This window comes from Ochotona princeps, chromosome 11 (assembly GCF_030435755.1).
Source record: "Ochotona princeps isolate mOchPri1 chromosome 11, mOchPri1.hap1, whole genome shotgun sequence".
Taxonomy (NCBI): domain Eukaryota; kingdom Metazoa; phylum Chordata; class Mammalia; order Lagomorpha; family Ochotonidae; genus Ochotona; species Ochotona princeps.
The window spans coordinates 45,237,209-45,263,385 of NC_080842.1; the positions used below are offsets into that span (position 1 = coordinate 45,237,209).

Below are 26,177 nucleotides of genomic sequence, written 5' to 3' on the forward strand. Positions count from 1 at the left end.
GATCTTATATCCTTTGGCTTACTCTCCACACGCTCACAATAGCCAGGGCTGGGTTGGGCTAAGAAGAGGAGCAAGGAATTTCATTCATGACTCGGGGGATACAATGAATTTTGACATCATCTCTTGTCTCCCAAAGGATACATTAGCAGGGAGCTGGATAGGGAGTGGAGCTAAGCCTTGATCCAGACCCTGGTACAAGGAATGCGGCACTCTATGTGAAGTCTCAATTTCTGTGTCAAATACCATTCCCAGCAGCAGAATTTTTAGAAGACTACCAGTCCACCAAGTTATGCTGAGTGGAGAGGGATGTAACAGACATGTGAGTAAATGAATGAAGGATTTTGGAAGCTTGGAGAGAAATATTTCAAAATTAACGAAGGAGAAAAAGTAATAGCAAGAAATTGTACCTAAGGAATTCAGAGAAGCTCTTAGAGAAAAGGAATGAAGTTAATCTTTGCAAATTAATATAATGGGAAACTCCATGTTCTAAGTACAGGATGCATGGTTATCAAAAAACACATGAATATAGGAAAAGTAAAAGAATAATTGACGGGTCTACTCTCATCAAAAATTCTCATTTATTCATTTCAAGAAGATTTCATTTGTTTGTTAATGTGTTTAGAGTCAAATTTGTGTGCAACAGCCAAGGCAACTATTTGAGAAATGTTGGAGCAAAGGAGTAAACTATTGGATATGTTTGAGTTTGGGGAAGATTCTTATGAAGGAAAAAATAAAAATAATATCCCAAGATTCGAAATGGTGAGGTCCTGAAATAGAGCAGTGCCTGTCTGTAGCAGTAGTAGTTGTAGCTCTCAGTAATACTACGGAAGAACGTGCAAGGCGTACTGGATGTGAGTGCGGGAGGGAAATGCACACACCATGGGATGTTCCTAGATTTCCGAGTGGCTAGACCGTGCAGTGTCAGTCTCTGCAATACCAAGTTGTAGAACATGTAATAGGTTAAGAATGAGGCTAGAGTTTGAGACACAAATGCTTTAAATTCAAAGTTTCAAAAGAGCTCATTTTTATTGGTATGCTGCACAAGTTTCTTCTGGTCTTTCTATCTTTATTCTCAGGTTTGGTCAGTCAAATCTATATATTGTAGCAAGAATGATCTTTCTAAAAGTTAAAATCTCATTATATATCCCCTCCAAAATCTTTTCATGAGTCTACATTGCAGCTATTGAAGAAAACACACGGGTAATTGTAAGCCCTTCTTGACAGCTTACCAGCTTGAATTGTTAAAACTCTTCTTTTCTGAGCTGACCTACAAACTATGTATGAACATGTTCTTTTAGGTATCACCTATATTTATCAAATCCTTAAAGCATCCTTTTTACTCTCTTCAGGAAGCCTTTTCTGATTCAAAAGTCTTTGTTAGATAGCCCACGGGGTAGTTGAAGAGGTCCCTGTTCGTTCTCTTATTTTGTGCATTACTTTGTAAATTGCCCATACTTTCATCTTCCAGATTTTCATATTTTTCCTGAGCAATTAGTGTGTCTTTCCATGTATTTATATCTAATAGATTTATTGGGATGTAGTGGAGTGGATACATTTTTACCAAAATACAAAATATCACCTAAAAGATACAGTATGTATTTTTCTAAGTGAGTCCATGCAGATACTTAAACTTTCTGGTCTTTGGCTCTACACTTCGTAAGATGTATCCTTGAAGATCTCTATCCCATAGGAAATGAGGGTAAATGAGATTATTTAGGGAAGAGCAATATTTTAAGAAGAATGGGATATTAATACAATTTATTGCAGGCTACTAATAATTAAATGCTGATGTCAAACAAAATGGAGAGGGGTGGTGAAAATATAAAATGTATGTGGAATAGTAGTAGTTGCAGAGTTTCTATTTGGAGAGTGGAGATTGTAAGCTGTCAAAAAATGCTGCATTTGCCAAGCTGATGTGGTATGGTGAATGGGCAGTATAAGCCTTGTTTTCTTTATTTCGTTAAGTTTGGAAGTTTAGAAGATCCAAATATAGCATTCCTTCCTTCTTCATCTTTGAATCAACTGACACAGCCAGTTGTCAGATAATTGTAGTGCTCCCTATGTTAAAAATTGTTAGTTACTTTCTAATAACTTGCAGAATAAGGGCCTGGCGTGATAGCATAGTGGTTAAAGTCCTCGCCTTGAACGCCCCGGGATCCCATATGGGCGCTGATTCTAATCCCGGCAGCTTCACTTCCCATCCAGCTCCCTGCTTGTGGCCTGGGAAAGCAGTCGAGGATGGCCCAAACTTTGGGACCCTGCACCCGTGTGGGAGACCCAGAAGAGCTCTTGGCTCCTGGCTTCGGATTGGCTCAGCCCCAGCCCGTTGCAGCCAATTTGGGAGTGAATCAGCAGATGGAAGATTTTTCTTTCTGTCTCTCCTCCTCTCTGTATATCTGCCTTTCCAACAAAAAATAAATAAATCTTTAAAAAACTTAACTTGCAGAAAAGTAGTTTTGATGCTAACTATGTTCATCAAACCAAGACTACATTTCTGTGTGTACAACTAGAAGTGCCTGGGGCGATATGAGCAATCGTTCATGACATAGTTTTCAACTCTAGCCTTGTGCTCATGAACTGTCATTGTGCCTGTGAATATGCCTTATTTTCATTCAATTTTCCCTTTCTTGGTGGGCAGAGAAGTGTTGGCAACCTTCTTAAACCTCAAAACTAAAGTAGACCTCAATAGTGATAAATAAAGAAGATGAAGTCTAGGCTTCTAATGCTAAAGATCTCCTATTCTTGCACATGTTATGCAATAATTGTTAAATGACAGAGAAAGAAGGAATACATCTTTCCTCTAATCTTTTCTGCTTGCTCACTCTATGTAACAGTCTTCAGGGGTTGCTTAGCTTCTTTATAAAGATTTTTAAATGTATGTATGTATTTATTTATTTATATTGGAAACAGATTTACAGAGAGGAGAAAAAGAAAGATCTTCCATTTGGTAGTTCACTCCCCAAATGGCCACAACGATGGGAGCTGGGACGATCCAAAGCCAGGAGTCAGGAACTTCTTCTGGGTCTCCAACATGCATGCTAGATACTAAGGCTTTAGGCCATCCTCCACTGATTTCCCAGCCCATAGACAGAGAGCTGGATGGGAAGTGGAGCAGCCAAGACATGAGTTTGCACCCATATAGGATCTTGTTGCTTGCAAAATGAAGATTAACCAATTGAGCCATCACGCTGGCCCCTTACCAGCTATCTGGACTATCTCTTCTAAAACTTAACTAATCACAACACACATATTCACAAACACGAGTATTATATATACATATATGCATATGGACTTTGAATGAATTTATCAAGTACAAGAAACATTTATTTAAAAACTATAGTTTGTGTATTTTACACCACACAGACAGGCATAATCATTTGTTTCTATGTCTGTATATCCATAATTATGCTTTAAGTTTATGAAATATTTTTATTCATTTATTTACTCTTTAAATACATCAGGTACTATGCTGTATATTACAGACAAAATGACAAGAAGGAGATAACTCTACAGTTGGAGAGGCTACAAACTGATTTAGGAGATAGACAAGGAAATTGTTGTGCTGTGTTGTGCTATGAAGATATGCAAAGAGCTACTTGATAACACAGATGGTACTCAGCCCAGTGTTGAAATATCTCCTCATCATTATGTCTTTAGTTTTAACTACTAACCCCTGTTAGCTGTTTAAAAGAACTTTTGTATTGATTCTTATTGCAGTTCCTTTTAGTCTATACTAAGTAAGTTTTGGTATTTTAAATATTTCGGCAGCTAAGGTAAATAATTGTTAAATTGATTAACACCATTGTACCAGTTTTCCTCTTTTGATATTAGTGTGATTTTGCTTATATTTGTGGTGAAATTGTTAGACCTTTGTACCCTCCAGCCTTCTTTCCATTCTTGCTAATTACCCTGCTTCCTGAGTCCCTGAAGCTTTAAACTTGCTATTTTTCAGGGCAGTATTATTTTCCCTGCTTAATTTTTTCCCCCTCTTTCCTATGGAAACACTCACCCAGAATTCTCCATCTGGGTAGAGTGCCTTAGGGTTGGTCTTCACAGACCTTGCCCAGCTGCGCCATTACTCTACTTTGTTCAAGTTTCACTTACACCCTCAGTGTCCACTACAAAGTGAGGACTAAAATCATGCTTGCTTAATATAAGAAGGGATAGGTTTCCTATAATTATTCTAAGAAATAAATGCTTATCAATTTTGATCCATGGGAGAGTAGATTCAAGATTTGTTTAAATTCATTCAAAAAAGATTTAAGAACCCCCCCCCCCCGCCCCCCACTAGGCAGCCTTTTCATTTTGTGGTGAAGAAAATCTGCTTTGAACCAACAGAAAATGTGAAAGCGACAGGATGTGATAAGAATGTTTCTCAAGGCCAGGCTCCTGGTGCCTTTAGGGAAGAAGTCCCACCACCTGTAAAAGCAGCACAACACATTATACAGCACTTGTAGACTGTATTTCCAGGGTGCAAGAGTAATTGCTATTTTACTATTTGGCCTGTTCCTAGTCCCTACAAAAATACCTCATACTTACTAGATACAAATAATAATTTATTTAACGAAGTAATTGGAGTTCCTTAAATGAAAAAAAAAGCCATATATGATGAGCAGAAGGTTCTAGGTGGCATGAACACACAGGTTTTATCATTGTGGTGAGCAGGCTTTTGGGATGCCCCCATCCGAAATCAGAGGCCTGACTTGAAGTCCCCGGCTGTGCCTTCCAGGTTGGTTTCTTACTAATATTCATCATGTGACTTGGTAACTCAAGTGCTTGCATCCTTGCCATCTCAGTGGGAGACCCAGGTGGCCAGATGGAGCTTCTGGCCCCTGGCTTGGGCCCAGCCACGGCTGTTACATTTGTTTGGGGAGTAAATCAGTTGACAGGAAATCTCTCACTCTGTCTATTAAGTAAAAAAGAAAAAAAGAAACAGAAAGAAGGAAGAAATGAAAGGAAGGAGGGGAGAAAATATACGATTTCAAGTAGAGCAAACAGATTCAGTTGTGACTACTGATAAAATAATTTTGATTGTGTATTAATATTTAGTATATGGAGACTTTCACTGAAAAAGGGCTATCTGAAAAAAAAGGATATGGAATGGCGATAGAGTATATCCAACTAAGAAAAAAAAATTCCCTCAACAGTATTACTTATACTATAATTGGCTGTTTGAACTTTTTCTAGATCATAATTGTTCCTCTTGTATTCCTGAACTGTAAATTAGTGGACTGTTGATAAGTTAAGATTTACAACATAGGTATGTTTTCCAAATTCCAGTGTCAGTGTTTTTATCATTCAGGTTTAGTGCAGTATTGGATTAAAATTTTAACTTTTCAAATACACGTAGGTCGCATTCATCAGAGTTGTTTCATTTGGACGGTGGAAAGTACTGCTTTATCCATTTGTGCTGAAAAAAAAGAAAGAAAAAAAGTCTGACACTTTTACCATCTTTTTGTTTTTGTCATTTCTAGCAGTAACCAGCAGGTGGTATCAAACAATTTTAAATTTGTTTCCTTGCATTTTTTGTGACTATTAGATTTTGAGGCTTGTTCCTTCCTTACTTTCACCTCAAATCCAACCACAGATTCTTGTTTCAATCTTGTTTAAACCTTTCTTGTTTAAATCTGTCTTGATTTTGCTTTTAAAGTAGCTTTTTCCTGCGTGCATTGGAGCACCTTCGGATGGAAATGGCATGGCTTTACATGCAATAATGCATCTAGTCTCGGTAATAGCACTTTTGGAAGTCTCTATATGTAATGTCAACTTCGGTAATGAAGCACTGATCAAAAGAGAATGGGAAATTTCCCCAAGGCCACAGATTAAACTCAGGCTCCTTGCCTTGGAGCTGAAACCACTTCCTTTTTTACGGAAGGTTTCACCAAGATTCGGATGCTTTTCCTTAGAATTTGTTCAGCTCTTGTGGGGCAAGCATTGCGTTGCAGCAGAGTAAGTCGTTGCTTGGGATGCTACATCCCTATCAGAATGACAGTTTCATTCAAGGCTGCTCTATTCTAATTCAGCTTCTCGCTACAGTCTGAGAAGCCACGGTAAAGGTCTGATTGCTTCTTTCCTGCCACCCCATGAGACACTGGATGGAGTTAGCTTGGCTCTTGTTAGTATTTGTATAGTCCACCAAGTCGTAGATGGACCTCTCTCTCTCTCTCTCTCTCTCTCTCTTTCTCAAGAGGGCTCTCTCTCATTCTTTCAAATAAATAAAGATAAATGAACATTTAATATCAACAAATTAAAGGAAGGTTTGGCACTCACACATTGAGATAATAAATATTGTGTAACAGAATGCCAGAATATGTATCAGTGCATGTAGAGGGGGCTGACATACATCTCACATATATGCATGGAATTTTAGTGTTGAATGTGATTTAAGATACATGCTTTTTTGGTTTTACTGAGAGAGAAACAAGCCTCCCTGAGAATATGGTTCTGTGGAGGTCACACAGAGGTGAGGCGTGGAGAAAAAAGCTAAGAAACATCATGGGTCACTCATTCGTAGAGTAGCTGTCTAGTGGAAAGAAAGGACAGGGAAGCGAGAGAAGGAAAGCATCTAGAGATAGTTATTTCAAAAACTTTTTAGGAAGGGAAGGAAGAAAGAAAGGACCTAGAGATATAAGTTATTTTAAAAACTTTTTACTAACACGAAGATAAAATGTTTCATGTATTTCACATATATAATTTAAATTCATAATGATGCTTCGCATAACAATGTTATTATCAAATTTCCAAAGTGATGAGAGAAAATGAGATTTTAATATGGAGAATATTTGAATATGTAAAAATAGTTTTATGATCATTTTATAATAAAATTGTCTTTTCTTGGCAAAAAAGCAAACTAGATTTGTGCTGGGAAGAAAGGAATAGAAATAAAAATAACAAAATAAGAATACTAAAATCTCATTCTCATAGTTAAATAGTATTTAAAGTAATATATTTAAGGTAATATACTTTCAGATTTCATCTTTTAATTTTATTTCTGCTTTCATTTTAAAATATCTAAAAAAGGAAAGAAATATCAATGGTGATTCATGTTCTATTTTATCCACTTAATATTCTTTAAAGTGGTGATTATAGATGAATGACTTTCCTGATTTTTGTTTTATGCTCTTTATGAAGGTATACAGATATTGACATATCAGTGCATATATTTCTATAAAATTTTCACAGTTAACACCAACAATATAATTTAATGTTTTATATACTTATAAGGAAGACAGAGAAGAGACGCAAGATGGGACCACTCACTAGTTAACTCCTAAAGATCATCAATAGCTAGGGTTTGCCCAGGCCGGTTTAGAACTCAATCTAGATACTTTAACTGCATGGCAGGGACCCAGCAACGTCATCCGTTGTATCCTTCTTCTGGCATTCACATTTTTAGGAAGCTGGAATGAGTTACAAAGCCAGAGCTTGATCCCAGACGTTTTTATATGGGATGCATGTGTACGTACCTGTAGCTTAGCCAATAAGCCAAATATTTGCCCCAAGAATCAACATCCCACATTAGAGCGTTGTTTGATTTTGTGTTGCTCTACTTCTCATCTACTTTCTTGCTGAATTACCTGGAAAAGCAGTAGGATACAGCTAAATTCACTTGGGTAGCTGTTACTCCTGCCGGGTCCCAGCATGGAGCTCCTTAGGTTCCTGATTCCTGCCTCTGCCACACATGGCTGTTTTGGCCATTTGAAAAATTAATCAGTGATTTCAAGATTTCTCTCTCTTTCTCGTTCTCTCTCCCCCTGTGTCTCTCTCCCATGCTTTGCCTTTCAAATACATGTATTTGTATGTGTACATATTTTAATCAGCATCAAATATCTTCATAGCCTTCCAACTAATAAAGTAGTAGTCATCAATTCCTGGCTCACTGTATAGGGTTATAGAACTAAGAAAACAAAGCCAGGTAAAGAAATGAATTATCATATTAATGAAAAAAAAGCCTCTTAAATAAATTCAGAACTCTTTTCTGATAAAGAGTGAAGTAGCAATAAGAGAAAGTTTTCATCCTAAGATAAGGATATCTAAGAAAAGCATACAGCTACCATAACACACAAAGAATCAAAGAACTTCCACTCATCAAAAACACACAGATAACCTACTCTCACTAATTATATTCAACATTATACTGGAAGATATAGGCAGGACAATTTGCCAAGACAAAGTAATAAAAGACATATATATTGGAAAAGAAGAAAAAACTCTCCATTAACAGATGGCATAGTCTTTAATATAGAAGATTTTTAGCAAACCACATTTAACTGTTAATTAGAGCTATTAAACAAATTCAGCAAAAGTGCAGGGTGCAAAAGCAGTACATGAAAATCAGTTGTATTTCTATAAATCAGAAATGAAGATTCTAAGAGTTAAAATACAATTCTTTTGGCCTTAGCCTCTGAACAAAAGAAATACCTATAAAGAATTCAGCCAAGGAGGTGATAAATTTGTATACTGGAAAATTATTAAGGGGCAAAGTGAAATTATGCAAGGTCTAATAAATTCTATGTATCTTTACACACTTGTGTAAATTTACTTATCAATTGCTTACAATGGAAGGGTATCATAAATTCAAAAGTTAGAAGGCATGCCATGGTCAAAATGATAATGCTGCATAAAGCAATCTACAATTTCGATGTCATGACTATCGAAGTGTCAATGACTGTTTTTAGAAGGGGGCAAATTAATCATAAAATCATGGAACCCTATTGCACCCTGAATTGCCAAAACAATCTTGTAAATGAATAAGATAATTAAGCATATGAATGAACCCAAATTTCCTGTTTTTGAAACTTATTGTAAACAGTCATCAAAACTGTATAAACTTGCACAAAGACAATTTATTGATCAATGAGATAAAATTGAAATTCTACAAAAAATGCTGTTTAATTTTCCAAGATCATGTATTCCTGGAAAAAGTATTTTCAGTAAATGATGATGAAATACTGAATATCCATTTGCAAAATAACCAACTTGCACAACTACCTAACATTATTCACAAAAAAACCCTTTATGACATTAAATTAGGCAACTGATCTTAGCTAACTCCAACTTGACATCACTATTAAATCACTATTTCCATTGCTTCATATTTTCCTTAACACCAAGACATGAATATTACAAAAGTTTGCTAGTATGTTGATTATGGTATTGCTTTCTGAAAAGGGTATGTAATTATTGCTTTGTCTGCACCTCGTTGAATGCTGGTAAAGTTAAATGTATTTCCATGTACTCATTTGGTATCTTCTTTTCCTATATTATACATACAGGTTTGTACATATGCACATGATTGTCCTGTGTGTATTGTATGTGAATAAATGGATGAGAAGCATATATTGGAAGTCCTGTACCTGTCTTGCACTCTACTTTCCATACAAAAGTCTCAAACAAAACATCTTAACCTAAAACTTGTGACATCAACTGCCAACTGAATAGAGAAAACCTGTACACAATAGCATTCAGTCATAAAAAGAGAATGAAACCTTGCCATCTGCAGCCACATGGTAGCACCACAGGTTACCGTGTTAATGGAATAAGCCAAAGAAAAACGCATTGTATTATTTCACTCACATGGCAATCTAAAAATGTTGATCTCATAGTAGTTAAGTGTATCATGTTGGTCATCTTTTATAGTTTTAGATAGGAACTGTAGGGAAGAGGGACTCTGGGATTTTAGTTATTTAATATTTACTGTTATATTTAGATAGGAATAATTAGTTCTGCTGTTCTACTTTGCAGTAAGATAACTATAGACAGTGTTAATGTATTGTAGATTTTTCTAAGTGAAAAATAGAAAAAAAAAGGATTTTGAATGTATATACCATAAAGAAATGTTAACTGTTTGAAGAGATAGATCTATTTGTCTTGATTGGACTTTATGCAGTGTGAACTTCAAACAAGCCACAGCATGGCATTCCATTAATATGTGAGCTTTTATGTATCAGTCAGAAGATAAAACATATTTTTTACTGTTTGATACATGCAAGTACAGTGTGCTTCTGTAAAATGTTTTATGATAATGACTCAGCAGCAGATAAAGTAAGCTCATTTCTATCTTTTATTTCTATTACTACTATCATATTTCTTGATGCATTCACTACTGTTTCAATGGAATTACTGCATTTTGAATTACCATTGTGGGTGAGAAAACAAAAAACTGCTCTATTTTGTGGGAAAGTAAAAAAATAAAATACAAAGACTTCAAAATATGAATGAACATTTCTTTCACATTTTCATTTTCTTTTTGCATAAACTGTCTCCTGGGTAACTAATTCAGCTTCTCTTGGATCACTGATAAGACAGCAGCTTACAGCCATGCTGCATGTTGGTGGTACGACTTATCCTCCTGATTGGCCAACTTCCTGGTCTTTAGCAATTGTGACTCAGCTACCTACTAGTTGAGCAACCATAAAATGAAACAACAGGGTTATTGTTAAACCAATGAAAGTATAAAACATTCTTTATTATGTTTTTAGCAGTAATGTTCTATTGATTCTATGTTTTGTTATGGAAAGAAATGCATCTTCACAATGCTTAGTAATTCAGAATTAATTTCATACTTTTATAGTCATGTTGGAATGAAAACTAGATTCATCAGAGTTCCACTATGATCATGAGTGTGGCTTGTCAGTTCATTGTGTAACATGATTTGAATGAAGAATTTATATAGCAGGGTTGCTGCGGCAGCATAAAGGCTAGTATCTGTATCCCATGTGGATGTCTTGGCTGTTCCACTTCCAATTCAGTTTGCTGATTATGACCTGGGAAGTAAACTTATGACCTGGAGAGGTCCTTGGGTCTCTGCATACACATGGAAGACCAGGCCGAAGCTCCTGGCTCCTGACTGCTGACTTCGGATCAGCTCAGCTCTGGCCATTGTGGCCTTTTGGGGAGTGACCCATTGGATGAAAGATTTCTCTCTGTCACTCCTTGTCTTTAATTCTCCCTTTCAGTATCTTAAAAAAGAAGAATGAATGTATCTACTGAAGACTGTCAGCAGGATTTGGGGAAAAAAGATAATGTTAAAGGACAAAATTGCACTTTTAAAAATCTGTTTTTCTTCACAGGAATCTTACTTCAGAATGTGCAGTCCTTTTAGTTTCAAGAATACTTTAAAAAAAGAGTTAGTGATTCATATTGAAAGCATTATCAGTTATTACCTGAAGAAATACAATAATATTATTAATTAATTAATTGAACTATATTCTTGCAGTATCTTCAAACTGATAAAAATGACACTGAAAGTAACTTTGAAGAAAGAAAAAATAATAAAGGACAATTGATTTCCCTGCTGTCCTAGTTGGACATGTTGATGTTGGTTCTTGTATATTCTCTTGCAGGAGTAACCACTGTTCTGACAATGACAACTTTAAGCATCAGTGCCCGGAATTCTCTTCCCAAAGTGGCTTATGCAACTGCCATGGACTGGTTCATTGCTGTCTGTTATGCATTTGTGTTCTCTGCCCTAATTGAATTTGCAACTGTTAATTACTTCACCAAGAGAGGATGGGCTTGGGATGGGAAGAGTGTAGTGAATGACAAGGTAAGTGACAGATTCATTCTCTCTATAATTCCCCAAATCCCCAACATATTCAACTGGTAACAGATACCATCTTATCTGAAAAGAGAACTTTTACATACATAAATATGTATACAAGTTTATACATATTTATTGCCTGAAATACCTTGGGAGTGCTTATGGTGTCAATGCTGCTTTTATGGTTATTCCCTAGCCTCTGCTGAGGTCTCTGTGTCATGCACTGTGCTCTGTCTTGTACCAATGCTCTCTTGGGCAGTTTTGCAGCAAGTTTGTGACTAGATTCTCTTCCTACTTCTCATTTTTTTTTTTTTTGTCAGTGCTGAGTAAAGTCATGCACTTGACAAAGCTCACAGAAGATTTAGTAATTTACTAGAACCAATCTCTATTCAACCATTAAGTTCATATTCTTTTTTTTAAAGATTTATTCATTTTATTACAGCCAAATATACACAGAGGAGGAGAGACAGAGAGGAAGATTTTCCATCCGATGTTTCACTCCCCAAGTGAGCCGCACCCCAAGTGAGCCGAGCCGCAACAGGCCGATGCGCGCTGATCCGAAGCCTGGAACCAGGAACCTCTTCCAGGTCTCCCACGCGGGTGCAGGGTCCCAAAGCTTTGGGCCGTCCTCGACTGCTTTCCCATGGGAAGTGGAGCTGCCGGGATTAGAACCGGCGCCCATATGGGATCCCGGGGCTTTCAAGGCGAGGACTTTAGCCGCTAGGCCACGCCGCCGGGCCCTAAGTTCATATTCTTAAACACCATATAGCCTTACAATAGATCGGAAGAAGAATGTGGGAATTAACCATACTTATTGTAGAATTCCAGGCTTTCTCCAGGGATTGAGTACTCTTCACATATCCGCATGTCTGTGGCTAGGTTGCAAAAGCTCAGGTAGCATTTTTGCCTTTCCCATGTTTTATATAATAAACATGAAGATGCTGAAATGCTGAAGAATTTTTTTAAAAGATTTATTTATTTTTATTACAAAGTCAGATATACAGAGAGGAGGAGAGACAGAGAGGAAGATCTTCCGTCTGATGATTCACTCCCCAAGTGAGCGCAGCGGCTGGTTCTGTGCCAATCCGAAGCCAGGAGCCATGAACCTCTTCTGAGTCTCCCACTTGGGTGCAGGGTCCCAAGGTTTTGGGCCATCCTCGACTGCTTTCCCAGGCCACAAGCAGGGAGCTGTATGGGAAGTGAAGCTGCTGGGATTAGAACCAGTGCCCATATTGGATCCTGGCACGTTCAAGGCGAGGACTTTAGCAGCTAGACCACACCGCCGGGCCCAAAATGCTGAAAAATTTTAAATTGCTCTGAAAGGGAAAAGTTATTTGTCTTTAGGGTTAATTTCTTTTGAGATTATTGGTGTCAATCTGTAGGTTCCAAGTACTGACCTGGGAAGTTTTGTGCTTTCATAAGTAGTAATTTCCTTGCTTTTTGCATTATTATTTTTCTGCTTCATGATGAGACTTTGGATATATCATAATAAAATATAAAATATTCTTAATAGTAGTATAATATTATATCAAAATGCTTCCATTTAAAACTGCATCTAACTAAGTGCGTCTTCTGTTAAATTTAAAATAAGGATAACATTTTTAAGTCCATTTCTAGTGAGTGAAATACGTTACAGTGTATAAATATATATCATTTTACTTCTAATACTACTAAAAATAAGTATATGTATTTTACTTCCAATAATAATACTAATTATAGTATATAATAGATATGCATTTTACTTTAATACCATATTGCAGTTTAAGCATAGAAAGGGTAGATGTTGAATTTAAAATTCTTGCATTTTTCCTTAATTGTGTACACTATAAAGATTTAATAAGAACACTATATCATCTCATTTAAATTTTATTTTTCTACTAACAGAGCCAACCAATAAATATTAAAAGAAATATGACCAGTTTTATATGCATTACTTCAAGGCTACTTCAGCATTTCCGTTACTTTTTATTAATCTTTGTTTCCATTTGCCATACAGTACACTGGTTTTTCATTTATGAATGCAATCTCTCCCTACCCACCTTGGCGCACATACTTTCTCACACAATTTCTTGAGTAAAATATTAAATAGTCCTTTGCAAATGTTATAAAATATAAATTACAGTGTTTTGTCGAATATGTGCACATGTAGAAATATATTGGTGTATTATCTTTAATGCTAGGGGGTGTCAATCAAATTGACAATGCAATTTGGCATATCAAATGATGTGACTTTTCAGTTCCTGAGCTTAAAAAAATGAAGGTACTTTTAAATGAAAAAGGCTTTCCAAACTGCATTTAAAAAACAATAGCAGTACCGATGAATATTTAGTTTACCTACGTGTTAAATCACACATAAGCAAGATAAATTCATGTCAAAACATCTGATTTATCAATGTAATATTCAGGAAGACAATATTGTTTATGATATTTCAGTCTTAATATTTGTTCTCCTTCACTTTTCTGTGACAAGATTGACTAGTGCAATGCCCATAACTTTAATAAGAATTTGAAAACTATTTGTTGAATCTAAGAATTAAATGAATTACAGATGTTAAATTCTGGGAAGGCTTTAAAAGCTTTACAAAAAAGAATTTATGAACAACCACCTTACCCATTTTATGAGTCAAGGTATTTTCAAATTTCCTTCGGAATAGCCATGTCCCTAGAACAAAACAGATATTTAGTATACTTAGTAGATTGCGCAAAAGACTGCTAGATTTATAAAAGATAGTTCAGTAACACTATCTTGGCTTCATTTTTGAATTTTTATCCCTCAGATCATTTTCATGTGCTTCAGACTAATCTGTCTAGCAAAAGTCCTTCGTTTTTGCATTAGGAAACCTGTAAATACATTTAAATTATTTTTGAATTCAAACAGTATATCAAAATTCTTAGAATTTACAAATGATAAGTATAAATTTGTTTTGTAGGAATAATTACTCAGACACATACCAATAATTGTGTCCAGAAAAAAAGAAGTACTTATTTAACATATTTAAGTATAGATTGTCTAAAGGTTGATTATACTCTGATATTGGTTAAATCTAACTTTCACAAGCAAATTAATAAACCCACTTACTTATATTTAAGCTACTTTCAAACCCTAAGTTAGGCAACAAAGAAGACTTTGCTTTCTTGTTGGGAAGAGTCATGCCCTTGTCAGCCTGTTGTAAAGTAAAACAACAAAACCTTCTAAAAGTATAGTCCAGGGTCAGGTAAGCTGTCTCCAGATTTATTTGCTATTTCATATTCAAACATATCTATGCCACTCCCAAATTCTGGAAGTTTCTTTCTCATTCTGTATTCCTTGATTTGCTGAATACTAATCCTTTCACTAGAATAATTAATTAACTAGGTTTCATTTCTGGTTGTTTTTCAAATGTCTTCCCATTCGTTATCCTTTTCTTGTTCCTTCAAATGCATATGTTTACTTTTTTAACCACTCCTTTGTTTCAGCTTAAGAAGATGCTCATGTCTAATTTACCATAATGGTAAAAGCCAAATTTTCCCAATCCTATGTCTGTACCTTATTCTCTCCTTTGTTTCCCATTCAGACTTTTCTAAAGTATTGTTTATAGTGTTATCATTTTATTACCCTACACAATTAGGCATGTTTTCCTGGGGAGTTGCTCAATAATCACACTGAAACAGGAGTTCCTGAAAGGAAAGGTTTGTTTACTCGTGACAGATAAGAGCCAGAGAGAGGCATAAAAGTTCCTACCTAAACAGGGGTAGGAGAGACAGTCAGGACCCTGCTTACTACATATAAACAGGACGAAGGAAAGGAGAGAGATACCCTTACAGCTTACCTTGTATCAATCTCTTTGAGTGCAACTGCAAAATAAGCTTTCCTGCAACATCATCTAAAAACAAACAAACAAACCCAACAAGTTTTAGTCATTAAACTGTTTTAGATCACCTGTTTCCAGTTCTCTTGCGCTCTTTGAATTCTGCACTATCGGTTGCACTTTCAACTCTCTACTTATTAAAATCTGTTTTCCCTGTAACCAAGGGTCAGCAATAATCTCTATTTCAAGAAACAGATAATAATTTTCCATTTTTCTCAAAGGATTTCCAGGAACATTTCTGCTTTTAGACTGCAGAAACCCACACCAGACTAAAATCAACAACTCTTTGTCTCCTTTTTGCTTCGGAAAACTGGCCTTGGAAATTCAGCTTCTCTGCTCCACATCCTGGCAGCTGCCACTATTCATTCTAAGCTTTGGGATTCTCTGCCAGAGTTCAGAGTGAATCCAGCCTCCCTTGCATCTGTTCCTTAAAGAATCATTCCAGCGTTCTTTGATACTGTTTCTTTTGTTTCTCAATTTGCTGTGTGATTCTCAATTTTTGGGTTTCAGAGTGCAATATGTGTAGGAATGTCTGCCACACTAAGCACACTCGTCGCCCTTTGACAGTCCCATTCAGATTATCGTGCTCCTGCTCGGTACAAATACACAGTCATCAGGAACTTTCTGAGGACTGGAAACTCCCTCATGATTTCAGGTGTGCCTCTGGTGCTGCGCCTGGGCCTCAGAGCCCTTACCTCAGGTTGTATTGTACATGTGTGTCTCCACTCTCACTGATCTGCATCTCACCATCCTTGTTATAAACCATTTATCACTGGCTCTTTGCACAGTTTCTCATGTGAATTAGGTACTTAGCAAGTATGGTATGGATGAATGAGGTATTACTATACGAAAGTGACCACCTATGGCTTTTTCTTTCTGCCTAGGGTTATAATTGACAACTATACCCTACACTTTTCTTAACTTTTGAGATCAACCTGAGTATCTCAATCTACAAATCTTTAACAAGAATGGAGAAGAGAAACAGACAAGCAAACAGATTACAAGCGTTCCTCTGTCCAGGCCTAATCAGTCCTCTAGTCAGTAGTACAATCTATTGCACAGGCTTGTTTCTTGCGAGTATTTTTCAGTATAAAGCTACTTTTAAAATCTTACCCATTTTCCTTCCTGAAAACCTTAAACCATGTCTTCACCATTTCTTCTTATTTTATAGTTTATTCGTGGTTTCCCATCTGTAATGATGCCTTATTTTAATCTGTCTCTTACAGTACTATCAGAGTTGTATTTATTCTTTCTCAAAATGTATCTTATTGTTCTGAGAGATAGAAATATCAAGGTTCTACCTGCTGGTTGACTTCCCACCTTTTCCCAATGGCCAGATCTGGGTTGGGGTCAAAACCAGGAACTGGGAACTCATTCATGGTTTTCCCATATGGGTGGAGGGAATCCAATTATTTGAGACACTACTGCTGTTTCCTGGAGTCTGTGTTGGCAGGAAAGTGAAGATAGAAATCAGAGCTAGATTTCAAACCCAGGTGAGCAGATGTTGGATGCAGGACTTGTAACCTGTATGCCAAGCAGCAAACCCCCAGTATTATCATTCTAAAATATAAATTGGATCACTTAACTCTAAATAAATTAATATGATGTATATGTACTTTTCTCATAAACTTGCTTACAGGATGGGCAGTAAGATATTTTCTATTATTTATTATGCAATTGCTTCTATGTTCCTGAACACATCTCTGTTTTAGGTATAAATTATCAAAGGAAGTTATTTGGTCTGGATTACACATGCAGTAAATGAAGGATCCAAGTCCAAAGATAGACCCAAATGGCACGATTGTATTGTTTTCTTCTCTTACCATTAGAAGTCACCATCATTTCCCCAAACATTCATGTTTCTTTATGTTTCTATGATGTTGGTTATACTGACCATTCTTATAAAATATCTTCTTTGATTACTTAGTGAACTCTTACTTAATCTTTAACAATTGTCTGATTGTACTTAACCTCAAAGCTTTCTAGACTGACAGTCTCACAATGTGTGTTCCCATAGAACATGACAAAAATCTCTTTAATATTAGCTCAGTGACTTAGAATTTAATTGCAAGTGTATTTTTCTAACACCAGGTTACAATATGCAAGAGAATATTTTTGTATCATTAATCATTGTAGCTTCTTTTATGTTGCACAGCATCTGGCACAGAGCTGACTGGGCTATGTTTTACAAGATATTTACTTTAAGTTTTGAGATTGTTTTCATCTGAATCTTGAGTCTATGCATTTAAATATGCTAAGGAAAACATGGCAGATACCAGGCCATAAATTATTTCAACCCCAAGCATTGTAACATGTTAATCCGTGTGTTTAGGGAACGTATCTGTGCTTTGTGCGTCACTCTATTCAATTTATGGGAAGTATTTTATTTTTAATTATATTTTTCATTGATTTGGATTTTAACATCCTGTCTTGTTTCAAAAGAATTTCAAGTAGTTTATCAAGAAAATGCATGCATTTATTTACAAATAGGTAAAATGGGATTTAAAGTAGAAAATCAGTAGAAGAGACTCAACCATGTCCACTACTGGGCCAGCACACTAGCTGTAGTCCAAAGCTATAATAGTTGAGATCCGCATTCTGAATATCTTGCTGAGCAAAGCAGCACAAAAGGGAATAAAATTGTTTTTTTATACAGAAAATGGAAACATGAGAGAGAAAATGTTTTCCTTATGTTGAAATCATTTTTTAAAAAAACAAAACATCCTGTGAATTTTTCTGTTAGGGAAAACTGATACTGTAACAAGTGATGTCAGATTTTTCCCAATAAATGCTGTAATGAATTTCATATTGATGTTTCTTGTAGTCCCCTTCAATAAAAGCTGAAGTCATTACACTAACATACAACTCAGTGAAGGCAATTCTTCAAGGAGCTAATCTAATATGGTCCAAGTACATAGCTATCTCATGGCCCAGTTTAATCCAAGGAAAGACTTTAGCGTACTTAGAGAAGTGGATGGACTGTTTAACCTTCCAACAATATTCTGTAAGTATCTCTTTTCTCAGTCAGGATGGTTTTGAGACAGCTAACAGTAGCATTTTCTGACCAGGGAGCATGTTGTTGTTTTACAAGTAATGGGCTTTTTAGTAGCCATAGTCACTGTAAAAAGGCAACATGTTATGGTTTCAATATTTTCTGTAAGAACCTCTTTTTTTCTGTAAGGGATCATCTCTGAGGTTAGTTCCGATTCTGAAACCATGCGATTGTGATTTTCATTGATATGCTAGCTCACTTCACTAATAGGTATCTTTATTTTAGCTAGGGCATTTGTTCAGATTACAAGCAATTTTATTTTCTCTCCCTCTCAAAGGAAGTTAATACTGAACTGCCACAATGGTGTAAGATACTTCAAATTTTTTTTAGATTTCACACTTTACAATATATAACCAGACACTTGTGGTAACAAAATATTCCAGATCCTGTAAAATATCATTTATAAAATAGAAAATAAACTGATATGAGTATATTCCTCCTCTATTTCAACTAAGTGTCAATATAGCTGTCAGCAAACTTTAATGTGTAATAGCTTACTTATCCATCCCAGGTAGTACATAAAAATATGTAACTTATTGGTTTTGTTTCTAACTCACATAAGTCCAGTCTTCAAACTTTTGTCTGTCAGTCACAAGTGAAATAACTTCAATATATAGTCATTGTTTATTACTTGAGCTTATTTTATTAGTCCTCAGTCTTCCACACCTGTAGATTGTGTTACTAAGGACTTTCAACATGATTGGATAACAGCATTATAGAATTATTTATGGGATTGTGTTTCTACCAATCTAGCAAAGTATGCCTTACATAAAATGTCTCACTTTAAACTTTTTATTTTATCTGTATACAATTATGTTTTGTACCTGGCATTCATTTATCATTGGGTAAAGTTCTTTTTGAGTATGCTGTGCTCCAGCAACTGTGCTAGAAGCTGTCCAGTACAGCTTGTGTTTTCCAAAAGCTTAGAGTTCATTGAAAGAGGAAAAGGAAATTGAAAAGAATACCTATGGGTGTTCTTACAGAGGAAAACAACATATGGCCTTGGAAGAACCAACAAGTGCTTCTTAATGTAGGCAACAAGAAATAGTATCTTCATAGCTGTGATTTTGATCTGAGTCAGTGTAACCCTGGTGATGGGAACAAAGTAAAATACATCTGACTTGGGAACAACTCTTAGAGTTAATTAGGACTTTCTTCCTCAATGGTAGTATTACTAATAGATGAAAAAATTATAGGCAGTGTATAGTTTGCAGAGAAAGTGAGTATAAATTTAAACTGAGTGCATTTCTCGATGTTTTGTGTCTGTACAAGTCCATTGAAATGATGGTAGTTAAGAATCATGAAATGTCACTGTAGCAATTACCCCTGTCTAGGTATTATGCCTCACAGGATTGCCTAAAATGAATAGAAAATAATTGTGACTTTTTCTGCATTTCTTCAATTCTCCAGTCAGTTGACTTGGATTTTAATTTTTAGTGCTCTACATTTTTTTTGAAACTTCAGACATTTAGCCTGTACTTATACATATTTTTGGAAACGTGTGACCTTATTCTTCAATTGATATGAGGTGTCCTTAGTGCTTTAAAGTATAAATACAGAACTAAATTAAAGTATAGAAAATTAGGCAATAAGAACTGCCAGAATTTTTCTAGTTTTCAAAAGAAACCAAAATCGTAAAAGGTCATGGGCATTGGCATTACAGTTTCGTTCATGGTGAGTACTGCTTCGAAGAGTTATGCAGTAGGTTTCAATGAGCTGTTTCTTTTCAAAGGTCTAAATGTAAGTCAAAGGGTCCATTAATTAAAGTAAAATCAAGTCTAGCAGGGTCCAAGTCATGTGGCCAAAGAATTCAACTTGCTGGTGGTCTGGGCTAATGTAAAGCCTTTTTGATATTCAAAGAGGTCTCTAAAATACAATTTGTTTCAATCCTGTTCTTTTACATAGTCATTAATAGTGACTAGGATGAGATAATATCTCTTGGTAATAGTTCATTATGCATAGGTTTAATGCTGTAACTACTTGATCATTTGAAGAGAGAGGTTTTTGAAGACAGAAGAATTGTGAGTCAGTTATTAATTCATTAGTGGTTTTCCTGTGTATATATTTTTTAATGAAGAAAAACTTCATTTTTTGCTGCAGATTTGGGTAATTATTTTCAAATGCACCGATGGGAGTTATTTTCTCATTTGAAGCTAGACATTGTAAAAATCTTAGCCAAAATACATTGTGCTCCTATGGTGGGGATTTGGGAAGATGTAGTACCCTGAGAATATCCTGTTCTCATTCAGAGAATTCATAAGCAGTTCAGGTGCCAAGCACTGGGACCTTGATTAAGTACAGTACTTGTGTGTGTGGTACATGTTGCTTTAAATTGGCCCTTTGCGAAACTGCAAGGCAGAATTTTGCAGCCAAAAGCAACACCTTAAGTGCTAGGCCTGCTTCTGAGTTTGTATTTATTTTCCCTCTTTTTTTAAAAAAATTTTTTTGGTGTGTTTTCCACTGCCAGTAACACTCAGAAATTGAAGCCATACTTGGAAAAATAAGAAAAAAAAAAGAGTAGTTTTTCCCTTCATAGATAAGGTGATAAATATCAGCAACATATATTGGAATTATTTTTTAACATCGCCTTTATGCAATGCAGTGTTAAGGTTAAACAAAACATGCAGTTCACAAATATGTGTGGCTGACACTTGTTTAGTTCATGCCGATAGGGCTGTGCTGGATATTTGTAAACATGTCCACTCTGACTGGTCATTGGCTGGACTGTCTCTTCTGACTGATTTAGTTACTCTGGTCTACAGTTTTAAGCACATTTTAATTACCTGTGATTATCTGGGCAGTTGAAGAGTATTTCAGTGCCTCGATATTGGGGTCGGCAGGGAGGAGCCTGGAAAACTGTAAATTTTTGTGTGTCAAAGAATGTTTTATTTTAATTTCTATTCCAATGTATATGTCCCACTTTCGTAAAAATCTTTCTTGTGCATTCCCATATAAGACATATCCCTTTTTATTCCAAACACATACTAAGTTATATTACCTATGCATTTTATATGCCAGCAATCATTGTCTAGTTTGTAATAATTGATTGTCATTGCGTTCCACCAGCAGAGATCGCTGTATTTCTATTGGTTAGACTAACCCTGGTGCATTTGTTTATCACAACAGTTCCAGATTGGTGTGGTATATTATTTTACTTTATTTAAAGTAGAAACTGAAGCAGGGAGAGGTAAAGGAACTTTCCCTCGGCCCAGATTCCCTACTAAATGTGCTTTTATGCCACTTTAAATGATGTTTAGATATAATTAAAATAATGTAAAGGCTGTATATTATACATTATATGGGTTAAAGAATTCTTGGGGAAAATAACCTACTAACATAAGCTTTTTTTGGGAAAAAAAGTTATTCCTGAGTTTTGACCAGCTTTTTCAGACTGAAAATGTTGCAGTATTATTTAAAGTAGAGGTATGAGAGCCAGATACATCTAAGTAGTATTCATTCAGCCCATTTAGTAGACAGGAAAATAGTCAAGTCACAAAATCTCTTTAATCAACATTTATGATTTCATTTCCATTTATTTATAACCTAGATGAATCTTGGAAATTATTTCCTATCCAGTTGTAAGGATTGTCAAAGATGCCACCTCAGGTTATCCTGCACCCTGACACATCCTACTACCATTCTGCATTTGTAACAGGTGGACTACATGCATCAATAGGACAAGGAGCTTTGTTACAGGTTTTTTAGTTACATGTGTTAGTGCTTCATTGCTCCTGTTAAATAAAAACTAGCTCTGGAATAATCTCTTATCAACAAAGGAAAGAGGAGTGGGCAGAACTCAAAGAAAAAAAAAAAGGATGGATGGGCAATACAGGAGTTAGATCTCCCATAACTTTTGGAGTTCTTTTGTTATTTTATCTATTTTGAGAACTCCTAATTAAAATAAATGATACCTGAAATTCTGTACCAGGAACTTTTTATAGAAACCATTTGCATTTCACATTTAAACTCATATAAAAATGAGAGGAAATTAATTGGTCATGTGAATAACAGGGTAAGAATAAGGATTTCTAGGCTATGGGAGTAGTACAGCCAAAGGCATCAAAGGCAGCCTGAATTTTGAAAACTAAAGTCATTTTGGAAGAATCAGTACACAGTAAGTAAAAATGATACTTTATCCTAAGGTCCTTGAAGAGCATTTAAGAGATTTATGGATTGGAGTGACATGATCCAACGCAAGTCTTAAGGGGATTCCTGGGGTTATAGTGTATCTATGATAAGATTTATCAGGCCAAGCTGAAAGAGTAGAAGAGTACAAAGGAATACTGTATGTTGCAGACAGAAGGTAATAGTAACCCAGAAGAGCTGGTGATTACTCAACTGGAAGTAAAACAATATGAGGGTGACCTAGGCAAAAATTCAAGAGTTTGTATTTTATTTTACTTCCTTCCTATGATTTTCCTTTTTAAATGTTTTTTCCACTGCTACCTGCATAAGATTACTATATTATCTGCATAAAGTTACTATATTTTACTCTTTGAGTAAAGCAGACACTGTAATATATAGACTATATACTGAGTGAATATACGTGAACTTTATCAAATTGGAAATCTGGGCTCTTTCACTATAGAGGACAATTCCTCTTGTTAAAATATATATATATATGTATATATATACTCATTTATATATATATTCATTTCACTGCTTCATTCACTGATTCAGTCAGCAGATATCTGAGTGACTTTTAATAGTGGAAACCAATGTTGTATTATGAAGTAGAACATTTTCCATTGCTTATTTTCTATGAAAATAGCAAAAAAATAATTCTCTGAGGAAATGGTAATCTTGATTTTATGCTGGGGATTTCCTCACTCTAAATATCTCTAGATTTTATAGATTTATTTCCATAGGTTTCTTTTTGGTATCAAGATATTTTCCTTCAGAATTTGAATTGGAGTTTAGAAAATGTTAAGAATCAGGCTCAACCCACACTCTGTTCGTTTTTGTATTTTTCAATAGAAAAAAGAGAAAGCCTCTGTCATGATACAGAACAATGCTTATGCCGTGGCAGTGGCCAATTACGCCCCGAACCTCTCAAAAGACCCGGTTCTCTCCACAATCTCCAAGAGCGCAACCACGCCCGAACCCAACAAGAAGCCGGAAAACAAGCCAGCGGAAGCCAAGAAAACCTTCAACAGTGTCAGCAAAATTGACAGAATGTCTAGAATAGTTTTCCCGGTTTTGTTTGGTACATTTAATTTAGTTTATTGGGCCACATATTTAAACAGAGAACCTGTATTAGGAGTTAGTCCTTGATTCTAGATGTACGTTGTGTTGGGATGTACAGCTGCATTAAATTCGGTTTGTTTGACTGTAAACAGTTTGACTAATAACTGCTAATTTATGAAACCAACATGTATAGTCTGTATATACTGGTAGAGCTTACCTGTAGACCTTTAATGGAGATACGCATTTGTTAACTCATGGAACCATGAGCAGAAAGCACCCCATACCAAAAGAGCCATTGCCTTTCAAAGAGACTTAACCTTAAGATGAACTTCATTTCCTACTCTGTGTTAAAGAATGCAGTTTCTGTGTCATCCTTTAAGGACACTTTTGATTTAGGTCTTAAATAGAAGTGTCTTCTTGTGTTACTGAATTATGGTGGGACATAACATCATTCAGTGATGAGTTGTCCTAAATAGCGGAGTCTCTCTTCATGACATGAATTCCCATCATGAGTGCTTCAAATCCCTGCTAGTCAAATTGGATGCTTGGCACATATAACAAGGAAAGCTAGAGTTCTTAAAGCAGCTTTTAATTATTGTGTATAGTGTCTATAGCCATGTACATATTACAGCATGACAAGTTCCAGTACTTACATGAGTCTCCCTGACCAGATGTTAACTATGCCTATGATACAGTGACTTTTGGAGTGTCATGATCATTACATTTTTAGCTTCAGATTTTATTTGAAAGTATTAAATGAAATCTTATTTCAATCATTGGAAATTACCTGAAATTTAAAAATATACATACAATAAATGTGTCTTACTCCTTCCAGGTATGTGTTGTATTGAAATTGATCAGCTAAATTTTCTTGGTGCTGGAGACTGGACAGGTGTGGCTGCTGTGGAGCAACGTTCGTAATGGATTAGAAAATTGTGCCAAAAACTCCCATTGATGAGAATCCATAGGTGTCCCCAGCTTCAGTTGAGCACTTACATGATTCTCCTCTTTCCTGTTTACTGCAAATTCTGCCTTAAGGCTTCTTTTCATCAGGACTCAGGAGCCACTAATTCTAAAGGAAAGGGCAGTGCGTTGGCACACTTTTCTGTCTTGAAAGCCAGCTCTTTCAGATAAGAATTCATGTAAATCTGCCTTTGTAAATTGCAACTTTAAATTTCGCTGACTCAGATTTACAACAGCTTTGTATACTAGAAGTGGTTTTGGTAAGCGTTTAACATTTTTAAACTGCAACTTTAAAGCATCACTGACAGATTGTGGATTATCTCATGCACAAACGTGAACACACATACAGATTAGAAATCACACTTCTCAAGTTTATATAATATAAATGATTAATTAATAAATTCATTTTCTTTTAATATCTAAAAATACACTTTAGGCCCCAGAGTATGGTAATAAACATTAACAATTGTGTATTATGCTAGATTCAAAGTTTTTGGCAAACCTAAAACACTTTTGATTGACATGTGCATTAGCAGTTATTAGTTGACTTTTACTAATAGATGCACCTTTCTGGTGATGTTTTTGTAGAAACATAAGTAGTCAAATAGTGGCATTTTCTGCAGTTTTGTAAAGTATTTGAGTGTAGTGCATAAATAGGTTTGTTCATAAAATCAATAAAAAATGGAAATTAGCAAAGTCTCAACAAAAGTTGCTTTTTCTTTCCCTCCTTTAGGCTTTTTCTTTGATTTCATTTTCTTTGTTTTTATGTGATTAGATTATGCACTGTGCATGATTGCATTATTACAAGGGTCACAAATGCATCTTTTTTTTTTCCTTACCAGAATTTGCTGTAAAGGCAGCCTTGACATTGAACATTCCCTCACGAGATAAAACCTGAAATCCTTGATTAAATACAATTCTGTGAAATTGTTACATGAGCTGATAAATGTGTTTCTTTCATTTCCTTGCAACAGCACCTTCTTTGTCATCTCAGTAGTTTTAAAAACTGCATTTTTTCCATTCAGTGAAATGACAGATATCCTTTTTTCATGGAGTTTGACATGTAGCATTGCTCCTCTGCTGATGGAAGTGCTGGATACTATGAGGGAATATGGTTGAAAGCAGGCCAGCACTAGCAATGCCCTGTATGACAGGCATTCATAAAACTTTAAGGATTTTCTCCTTGTAAAGCCATCTCCTGCATAATGTCTAACTACAATTACACAATTATAAATATGTACATGTGTAAAAATGTTTGTAAATAAATGTGTCTGTAGTTCAATGGAAAAACTCATCTGTACCTGGGGCACAGGGCTGCAGCTACACTCATGGCATCAGTTTTAGGAGTGTTTATGGCATATTTGTCATCTTATGGTTAAGATTGCTATTCTTTGAAACAGTTGGATCAGTTATTATAATTTCACCGTGAAGATTTTATTTGATCACTGACAGCTTAGATTTTCCAATAAGGTAGATCAAAACTTATTATTTCTCAACTTTTAGGGTAATTTTTACACTCATCTTTTAAAGTTGTATTTAATTTATTTTTAGTTTTATTTTTTGATGCAATTCCATAGGCTCTAGG

At 35.5% G+C, this 26,177-nt stretch overlaps 1 protein-coding gene across 1 annotated transcript in view; it reads left to right on the plus strand.

Annotated features, from left to right (window-relative positions):
* GABRA2 (gamma-aminobutyric acid type A receptor subunit alpha2) overlaps nucleotides 1–25,390 on the plus strand; it is a 104,987-nt gene extending 79,597 nt beyond the window's left edge. Inside the window, exons 8-9 of the mRNA XM_004579125.4 lie at nucleotides 11,346–11,548; nucleotides 23,420–25,390. Coding sequence (XP_004579182.1) covers nucleotides 11,346–11,548; nucleotides 23,420–23,716 — 500 coding nt within the window. The 3' untranslated portion in view covers nucleotides 23,717–25,390. The remainder of the gene's footprint in view (nucleotides 1–11,345; nucleotides 11,549–23,419) is intronic.
* Nucleotides 25,391–26,177: the final 787 nt, after the last annotated feature.